At 36.1% G+C, this 10765-nt stretch overlaps 1 protein-coding gene across 5 annotated transcripts in view; it reads right to left on the minus strand.

Moving 5' to 3' along the window:
* Nucleotides 1-811: 811 nt before the first annotated feature.
* Nucleotides 812-10765, minus strand: part of LOC106881212 (condensin-2 complex subunit G2) — a 99824-nt gene continuing 89870 nt past the window's right edge. For 2 of the 5 annotated variants that reach the window (XM_014931518.1, XM_014931516.2), the window contains one exon: nucleotides 812-3653. In XM_014931518.1, coding sequence (XP_014787004.1) covers nucleotides 3584-3653 — 70 coding nt within the window. In that variant the 3' untranslated portion in view covers nucleotides 812-3583. The remainder of the gene's footprint in view (nucleotides 3654-10765) is intronic. The other 3 variants (XM_052967267.1, XM_014931517.2, XM_052967266.1) reach the window with 3 other exon arrangements.

A 10765-nucleotide genomic window follows, 5' to 3' on the forward strand; every position in this document is an offset into this window, starting at 1 on the left:
TATGGAATGATTAGCCAAAGTTTGTTCTTATTATAGATATTTTTATATTTATTATGTATATTATTAAATTTATTATTATCATTAAAAGAATTAAATTTAAATCTATTATTGTCTCCATTACAATTATGTTTATGTAATTAATTATCATAATACCTATTACTCTTACCATAATTACCTAAATAAACTTTATCATAATTATAAAGGTTATATTTATTAAATAGATCGTTAAGATTATAATCATTACTAATAAAATTATAATTATACTTCGGATTATTAAAAAATTTAATATCATCAGTATATCCCGCCTCGCGAAGGGCTTTATTGTAATAAGGTGCATGTTTTTCAAAGATCTCTAAATTGAATGAAAGTAATGATATTTTCTTACCTATAGTAAATGTTAATGATTTCTTAATTGAGGGTGGGTGATTACTTTTCGCATGAATGTATTTAATATTTTCATTAGTCTTACGGTAAGGTTGGGTATTACCTGTAGATAAGTTAAAATTAGCATCTAAATAATTTATATTATAGTTCTCATAGTTAAGTTCATGAACTTTGGTTCTTTTCTCTAAAATTAAATTATATATATAGATATACACACACACACACACACACACACACACACACACACGTATACACATATATAGAGGTAATTATGTAGACAAACAAATTAGATATATCAAATATAACAATTTGGGTATGAAATACAAAAAGGCGGTGCTCCAGCATGGCCACAGTCAAATGACTAAAACAAATAAAAGAATGATAGAACAAAAGAATGTATGCAAAACAAAATAAGGCAAAGACTGAAGAGTTTCAAACAATGATTATTTAAGTATAAATACATAGATATTTATATGACAGAGTACAAATTACAGAAAAAATTAAAGGGGAAAAAGTAGGGTGTTATAAGTCCAACAGCTGTTTCTGGGGGCTTGGAGACCATCATAATGTTGGTAGATGCAGTTCATCACAATAAGCAGGCTGTAATGGAAGCAATCAATATTGAATAAATTGAGCCTCCATCATCAAGGTAGAAAAGATCTTACATTTCAGATCTCAATGCAGAGAAGTTTAAAGGTAGAATGATCAAATATGTAGAGCAAGCAGTATTGGAGCGATGAAGTAGAAGGCTCAGTGGGGTTATGGGGAGTGTTGAGATAGAAAAGGGTAAGAGGAAATAAAGGAGCTAGTTAAGGAAGAGGGAGGGGTGTTAAGAATGAGGGTATTAGGGAGGTAGTAGTAGAGGTGAAGAGTTGGGAGATGAGTGAGAGAGGTGAGAGAGGAAGTAATCAAGGGGTGATTAGTTGTGTTGGGTTTGTGAATAGGTGTCAAAGTTTAAGGATAATAATTATAGTACTATGGGAAGTTGAGATAGAGAGAAAAGGAATGATAATTATTTGAGGGAGGGAAAGTATCTAATTTATAGATGGTTATAGGGTGGCTAAATGGGGGATTTGAAGAGAGAAATTAGTTTGGTGGTGAAGGGAAATTACTAAGGTATGAGAGAAGATAGAGGTAGTATTATAATGTAGATGGCTTGATGGTGGAGGGGGAGTACTGAGGTATGCAGAGATATATGAAATTGAAAAGAGGGAGGGAGAGGTTGATAGGTTAGTAGCTAAGAGAGTGGGGTAGTTGTAAGTGCTTTGGGTTGAAGAGGAGATATGAGAGAAGAGAGAAAGAATACAATTTGTGATGATGGGGAGGCTGTGAGGGAGGCGAGATGTGGTGGGTAAGAGGAATGTGCAAAGGTAATCAGGAGATAGAATAATTTAGTAGACTGGGTTGTATTAGCGGAGGCAGTAAGTTGCTAGGTTGACCTAGCTGTACCCCAAGCTTAATTATAATAAAGGATAATGGTAGGGGATTACATAGATTTAATAAAATGGGCAAATGATGAGTAGAATCTTGTTTATAAAAGAGTATTACATCTGAGAATCTATTGAGTAATGAGGGGTTGTGGTTGTGAAGAATGGTTAGTGATTCTCTTAAACACAATGCCGAAGTTAGTGTTGTATGGGGAGGGGTCTCACTTACAATGGACCAGGATAGTGTATAGGGAACATTTTGGGATTTGAGGTTGTGTATATATGTTGTTAAGGAGGTAGATAATTTAGAATTTGGATTGGAAAAAGAGTTCATGCATACATGGTAGATAGGAAGGCTTGTAGTCATTATAGCTTTGAGATGGTAATGGAGCTGTCGAGTACAATGCATAGGGTTTTTTTTAAGGGTTGATGGATTGTTGTTGAGTGAAAGAAAGCGCAGTGGATCTGGGGTTAGTACTGGGGAAGAGATGTGAAATTTTTGTTTTTAGTGTTGGGGATATAAGAGAACTTTTTAAGAAACCACTAATCTGGAGAGCTTGATTATAATATGGGGCATGATTGTTAAAAAGGTCTTAATTAGCAAATAAGTTGCAGATTCTAATAGAAATACCTTTGACTATACCATTAAGGGTAAGTGTAGGGTGATTGGATAGGACATTGGTATACTGTAATGATCGAATGAGTTAATGGAAAGGGTGATATAGATTTGTATTTAAGTCCAGAGTAATGTCTAAGAAATTGGACACTTTACTGGTTTTCAAATGAGATACTTAGCTTATAATTTTAAAGAGTTTATGGAGGGCTTTCTTGGTGCATTCAACAGATCAAGATAAACCAGTCACTGTAAGGAATGTTTCATCTCTGTAGAGCCTTCTGGAGAAGTTGGGGAAGTGTTTAATTTGGGAATGAAGAAATAGGCCAACTAGGTCAGTAGCTTGGGCTGGGTCAGAAAAGCCAATGGTCATATCAAAGAAATCAGTGGATGAGTTGTGGGTCCAGTAATTATCTTAAAGTGAATCACACTAACCTCTATATGTGTGAGTGTGTGTGTGTATGAATGCATGTATTCTGTGTGTGCATATGTGTGTGTGTGTATTTGTGTATTTATGCTTTCAATTCAATATTTCAGCATTTGGATATCATCAAAAATTAAACTTTAGTTTGTAAACATTACCAATCAAGTGTTATTTTTGACACAAATTATGATTTCAAAAGTTTGTATTTTGTTTTTGACAAGAAATATATTGATTCTGAAGTCTGAAATTTTCAAAAATTATTGTATGTTGTAATCACTTTTAACAAATTAGATTGCATATATCATCTCAATGTAAGGCCAACATAGAAATATTTACCATAAAGAATCCCTTTTCATGAAAATCAAATTCAAAACTACACATACATATGTATATATATATGTATGTACAAATGTATAATTCATTTCTAATTTTATGATACTGAATATATGTTAATATTTCTGACTATTGATAAATATACCTAAGAGTAACATCTTTCCAACTCTAAGCTGAATATCATAATGCAGATTAGTCCAATTACTTAACTCACTCACATATTAGGACACAGTGTGTACAAGCGATGACTGTTTTATGTGTGAGGAAAGTTTCGAATATGAAATGATTAAAATCCACCAAATATATTCATTAATTATCAACATCTTTTGTGTTTTTAATAGTTTTACACATAGATTGTATCATTTATATTGCAAAATCAAAATCATAAAAACCATTCAATGTTCATTCAGCTGGGTCACATAGTTTCATATTTAGACTAGTTATATTCCCTTTGATGGATAACTTTACACTTCTGAAAAGAAATAAAAGGAATGATTTGAAATGATATAGAAATATGTGAATTTTATTTCATATTTAAAATTACTAGGTTTAAATTTTAACTTACATGTACATCAAATTAATTATACTGCACATTAAAAGATACTTTCAGTTAACTATAACAAATAATACCAAATCATAATCAAAGCAAATGGATGTCTAGCTACATTGTAAATGTTCACTATAGCAAAATAAAGACACCACAACATCAATATAAAAAAACAACATAATCATGGATTATGCTAGTACTGGTTGACTCCTACTTTCTCCTCCTCTGATCTGTAAAAACAGAAAAAAATTAAACTTATATCCTGTGAGAAACTATGCACTGAGCATTGTCACTTATTGCATAGGCATACCATACTCAGAGATCACCTATATAACAAAACAAAAATGGCAAAAAAGAAATAATACAATAAAAATTATTTAGAAAAAGAGAAAATTCAATTCAAGCAAGCCATTTCTTTGTTGCTGTTTCGACTTTCTTATTGTGAAGCTAGCCATTCTTATGTGTTTCTTTATTTCACTATTGTCCTTTGCTGATATTTTCTTGTGGCAAAGCTAGCCATTTCTTTGCTATTGGTTAAATTTTCTAGAGGCAATGTTAGCAATTTCTTTGCTGTTGTTTCAATTTTCTGCAGGCAGGGTTAGCCATTCTCATGTGTTTCTATCATTCTTTGCTTCACTACTGTCATTTCCTGCTATTTCAATCTTGTGGTGAAGCTAACCATTTCTTTGCAGCTATTTTGATTTTCTTGTGGTGAAGCTAGCCATTTATTTGCTGCTATTTCGATTATCTTGTGAAGCTAGCCATTCACATGTGCTTCAAACATTCTTTGCTTCACTATTGTCCTTTGCTGCTATTTTGATTTTCTTGTTGCAAAATAATAGCCATTCTCATGTTCTTCTATCGTTCCCTGATTCACTATTGTTCTTTGCTGCAGTTTCATTTTTCATGCAGAAAAGCTAGCCATTTCTTTGCTGCTATTTTGATTCTCTTGCTGTCAAGCTAACCAGACATTTTCATGTGTTTCTATCATTCTTTGCTTCACTACTGTACTTTGCTGTGATTTCAATTTTCTTGTAGCGAAGCTAGTCATTTCTTTGCTGCTATTTTGATTTTCTTGTGGTGAAGCTAGCCATTTCTTTCCTGCTGTTTCAATTTTCTATTGGCAATTCTCATGTTTCCATCATTCTTTCTTTCACTATTGTCCTTTGCTGCTATTTCGATTTTCTTGTGACGAAGCTTGCCATTTCTTTGCTGCTGTTTCAATTTTCTTGTAGTCAAGCTACCCATTCTCATGTGTTTCCATCATTCCTTGCTTCACTATTGTCCTTTGCAGCTGTTTCAATATTCTTGTGCCCAAGCTAGCCATTTTTTTTTGCTGCTACTTTGATTTTCTTCTGGCAAAGCTAGCCAGTTCTTTGCTGCTGTTTCAATTTCCTTGTGGCAAAAATAGCAATCTCTTTGCTACTATTTTGATTTTCTCATGGCAAAGCTAGCCATTTCTTTCCTGCTATTTTCATGTTCTTGTGGCGAAACTAGCCATTTCTTTCCTTTTATTTTGATTTTTTTATCGCGAAGCTTGCCATTTTTTGCCACTATTGTGATTTTCTTGAGGTGAAGCTAGCCATTCCTATGTGTTTCAATCACTTTTTGATTCACCATTGTCCTTTGCTGCTATTTCAATTTTCTTCTTGCAAAGCTTGCCATTTCTTTGCTGCAATTTCGAATTTCGTGTGGCAAAGATTGCCTTTTCTTTGCTGCTGTTTCAATTTTCTTGTGGCGAAGCTCGCAATTCTCATGTGTTTCTATCATTCTTTCTTTCACCACTGTCCTTTGTTGCTATTTCAATTTTCTTGTAGCAAAGCTAACCATTTATTTGCTGGTATTTCGATTTTCTTCTTGCAAAGCTAGCCATTCTCATGTGTTTCTATTATTCTTTGCTTTACTATTGTCCTTTTCTGCTTTTTCGATTCTCTTGTGGCAAAACTAGCTAGTTCTTTACAGCTGTTTCGATTTTCTTGTGGCAAAGCTAGTCATTTCTTTGCTGCTATTTTGATTTTCTGCTATTTCAATTTCTTTGTGGTGAAGCTAGCCACTTCTTTGCTGCGATTTCAATTTTGTGGCAAAACTAGCCATCTCTTTCCTGCTATTTTGAATTTGTTGTGGCAAAGCTAGCCATGGCATTTCAGCTATTTTGATTTTCTTGTGGAAAACCTAGCCACTTCTTTGCCACTATTTTGATTTTCTTGTGGTGACACTGGCCATTTCTTTGCTGGTGTTTCCATATTCTTGTGGCGTAGCTAGCTATTCTCATGTGTGTCTATAGTTCTTTGCTTCACTATTGTCCTTTGGCACTATTTCAACTTTCTTGTGTTGAAGCTAGCCATTTCTTTGCTGGTGTTTTGATTTTTCTTGTTGCGAAGCTAGCCATTCCAGTGTGTTTCTATCATTCTTTCCATCACTATTGTCCTTAGCTGTTATTTTTACTTTCTTTTGGCGAAGCTTGCCATTTCTTTGCTGCTGTTTTGATTTTCTTGCAATGGAACTACCCATTCTCATGTCTTTCTAGCGTTCTTTGCAGCTATTTCAACTTTCTTTTAGTGAAACCAGGCATTTCTTTGCTGCTATCTTGATTTTTTATGGTGAAGCTAGCCATTTCTTTGTTACTGTTTCAATTTTCTTGTAGCAAAGCTAGCCATTTCATTGCTGCTAGTTTGATTTTCTTGTGACAAAGCTAGCACTTCTCATGTGTTTCTATCATTCTATGCGCCACTATGGTCCTTTGCTGCTATTTTGATTTTCTTGTGGGGAAGCTAGCCATTTCTTTCCTGCTGATTTGATTTTCTTGTTGCAAAGAAAGCCATTCTCATGTTTTCATATCATTCTTTTCATCCTTATTGCCCCTTACTGCTATTTTGACTTTCTTGTGGCAAAGCTAGCCATTTCTAGGCTGCTATTTTGACGTTTTTGTGGCAAAGCTAGCTATCCTCATGTGTTTCTATCATTCTTTGCTTTACAATTGTCCTTTGCTGCTACTTTGATTTTCTTGTGGTGAAGCAAGCCATGTCATTGCTGCTATTTCGATTTTCTTGTGGTGAAGCTAGCCATTCTCATGTGTTTCTATAATTCTTTGATTCACTATTGTCCTTAGGCGCAATTTCAACTTTCTTGTGGTGAAGCTTACCATTTCTTTCATGCTGTTTGATTTTCTTGTTGTGAACCTAGCCATTCTCATGTGTTTCTATTATTCTTTCCTTCACTGTACTCCTTTGCTGCTATTTCGATTTTCTTGTGGTGATGCTAGTCATTTCTATGTTGCTGTTTCAATTTTCTCATTGCGAAGCTAGCCATTCTTATGTGTTTCTATCTTTCTTTGCTTCACTATTTTCCTTTGCTGCTATTTTGACTTTCTTGTAGCAAAGCTAACCATTTCCAGGCCGCTATTTCGACTTTCTTGTAGCAAAGCTAACCATTTCTAGGCTGCTATTTCGACTTTCTTGTCGCGAAGTTAGATATTTCTTTGCTGCTATTTCAATTTTCTTGTGGCAAAGCTAGCCTTTACTTTGCTGCTATATTGATCTTCTTGTGGTGAAGCTAGCCATTTCTTTGCTGCTATTTCGATGTGCACTGATACTATGTTTCTGGTAAGGCAGCTGCAGGAGAAATACATAGCCAAATATAAACCTCTGTACTTAGCTTTTATTGACTTAGAGAAAGCTTTTGACAGGTTCCTCCAATCCCTAATCTGGTGGTCAATGCAGAAGCTAGGGAAAGATGAGTGGTTGGTGAGAGCCATGCAAGCCTTGTACAGGGACACTACCAGTAAGGTGAGTATGAGCAACGAGTACAGTGAAGAATTCAGGGTACAAGTAGAGGTTCACTAAGTATCAGTGCTCAGCTCCCTCTTGTTCATCATAGTCTTCCAGAGGAATTTAAGACAGGCTGCCCCTGGGAGCTCTTCTATGCTGATGACCTTGCTCTTATAGCTGAATCACTACCTGAACAAGAGAAGAAGTTCCAGGTATGGAAGGATGGTCTAGAATCAAAAGGCCTTAGAGTTAACCTAGCAAAAACCAACATCTTCTAAAGTAGGAAGGCCCTGCTCGATCTGCAGAAAAGCTGTAAGTAGAAACTCCATAAGATGCACCCAGTGCATGCTTTGGACACATAAAAGGTGCAGCAATAGCAGAGGAAGGTTAACAGGGAAATAGCTTTTGTATGTGGAAGATGCACACTGAAAATGTGCAGAAAATAGATTCCATCAACTACCAGGGGTGCAAGCTAGAGGTATTAGATAGCTTCCATTATCTAGGTGACCAAGTCAATTGTGAAGGTGGATGCTCCAAGAGAATAGCTGTGAGAATACAAATAAGCCGGCAAAGTTCAGGAAACTCCTACCCCTGCTGGCAACAAAGGGCCTCTTTCTCAGAGTGAAAGGCAGATTGTTTGATAACTGTATGCAAACAGCTATCCTGCATAGCAGTGAAACATTGTGCATGACAGTCAAGGACATGCACAGACTTGAAATAAACGAAGCCAGTATGCTGAAGCATACTGGATGTGCAATGTCAATGTACATGTTCAACAGAGTGCAAGCATCTTCACGGAAATGTTGGGCATCAGTGGTGTGCAAGAGAGACGACAGCACTGGTATGGTCATGTGATGTGTATGGACAAGGACTGCTGTGTAAAGAAGTGCCAATCTCTAACTGTGGAGGGAACCTGTGGGAGAGGTGGACCCAGGAAAACATGGGATGAGATGGGGAAGCACAATCTTCAAACTTTGAGCCTCACAGAGGTAATGACTAGTGACCAAGACTTTTGGCGATGTGCTGTGCTTGAGAGGATCCATCAAGCCAAGTGTGCCTGTGCTGGTGGCACATAAAGAATATCTTTTGAACGTTGGGCCTCACAGAAGCAAAGTGGCGAGGTTCCTTTCTAGTGTTAGGCCTCATGGAGGCAATGACCAAGACCTTTAGCATTATGTTGTACTTGAGAAGAAGACCCATCAAGCCAAGCAAAATCAGATTTGTGACAGATACTGGGGCCATGCAAATTGGCACCTGTACCCCAGTCTTACACAAATGGCATGTAAAAGCACCCATTACACTCTCAGAGTGCTTGACATTAGGTAGGGCATCCAGCCATAGAAAACCACGCCAAATCAGACTGGAGTCTGGTGTAATCTTCCATTGTGCCAGCCCAGTCAAACCGTGCAACTCATGCCAGCATGGACAAGACGTTAAATGATGATGATGATGATGATGATGATACATATATATATATATATATATATATATATATAGGTGCAGGCATGGCTGTGTGGTAAGAAGCTTGCTTCCTAACTATACGGTCTGGGCTGTTCCACTGCATGGCACCTTGGGTAAGTGTCTTCTAATATAACCTTGGGCCGACCAAAGCCTTGTGAGTGGGTTTGATAGATGGAAACTGAAAGAAACCAGTCATGCATGTGAGAGTGTGCATCCCTGTAAGTAAGAGTTTCAACAACAAGAGATTGATAGAATAAGTACCAGGCTTAAAAAAAGAAGTACTGGGATTGATTCATTTGATTAAAAATTCAAGGCAGTGCCCCAGCATGGTCACACTCTGAAACAAGTAAAAGATAAAAGATATTAACAATACTGCTTTAGCTAAGGCTGGCTATCAAGAGATAATTCAACACATACAAGACACAGATATACACAACTCTGCCAATTCCCCCACTTATAATACACATTACATACCAACACAACGTTACAGTAAGCAAACAGACTCAGATCAAAAATACATGTCAAAAAGAATTGGTCAAGGCAATAGACCACAAATCAAAACTCATAGACATACACAACTCAATAAATATCACTGTTCATAACAATAAATTGTCCCAAATAAGTCAAACAACAAATATAGGAATCATGATGCCCTCTGGTACAACCCAATCCACATGTTTCAATAAAGATCGCTATGGAATTTTTTGCCGCTTTAGACAAATGTTTCCAAAAAACCAACTAGATACCATGCTATTTTTAATAGATACACAGTGAAGATACCATACACTAACTCTATTAATTTAGAGAAGCATTTGCACCACATATACAACTAACGCTAGTAAATCTCATGCAGCAAAAAAACAAAATGCCTAATAATGAACCTCTGCATGAGTATGAATCTTGTATATAAATGCGCCGTGCATTGACATTGGGCCAACAGCTGATCCATTCAAGAATTGTTGTTGCAAACATATCACCAGCTTCAAGAACATCGACAAAAAACATTTGACATCTTTGGCTGATTTTGTGTGCCTACCAGACTGGTAGGTGAATAGGTGACTGGCAAAGTTTCCGGAAGTTAGTATTACAGATCATAAGATCATTTGCATCACAGAACTCCAGCAGCCTGGTTCCCTCCTCATTGTAGGAACAAAATTAATGTAGAAACTTAATTCCTTTTACTTCTCATTTCTTTCAACTTGTTGAATTTATTTCTGTATATTAATGAAACTGTATTTTTTTTATGTGTAATGGTCAAACAAATATAATCTATATCTTCAACATACATGTATGTAATGAACGCATGTTCAGCGTCTTGGTATGATACATCATAACATTTACGCAGCCTAAACTAAGAGTTACGCTTAGTGATAAATACTTATAATTAAGTTATAAGTAACGAGATAATCATTATAGCTTTTAATTAATAAACAATAATATTTGTTACTAGCAGAAATACCCGGCTTTGCCTGGGTTAAAGAGTATAATGAAATCTAAAAACGCCGTCTAGACTACGCAACCCTCAACTGTTAGTAGCTACGATACCATATTTCTACATTAATAACTCTCCAATCCATGCCAGCATGGAACATAGACATTAAGTGGAATGCCAGTCTCTCATCTAGGAGGGCCTTGAAATCAATGTTACCAACTGGGGACTATGTGTGTCGTAGTGATAATAAAAAGACCCAAAGGAGGTCTGCAACGAAATAATTTTACTCAACACTTTGCAAGTGAATCAGTGGAGGCAAAGATGCGTCTCATTTACTTGACAATTTATGCACCACATTGCAGAAATCACAATGTAAG

This window comes from Octopus bimaculoides, chromosome 4 (genome assembly GCF_001194135.2).
Source record: "Octopus bimaculoides isolate UCB-OBI-ISO-001 chromosome 4, ASM119413v2, whole genome shotgun sequence".
NCBI lineage: Eukaryota > Metazoa > Mollusca > Cephalopoda > Octopoda > Octopodidae > Octopus > Octopus bimaculoides.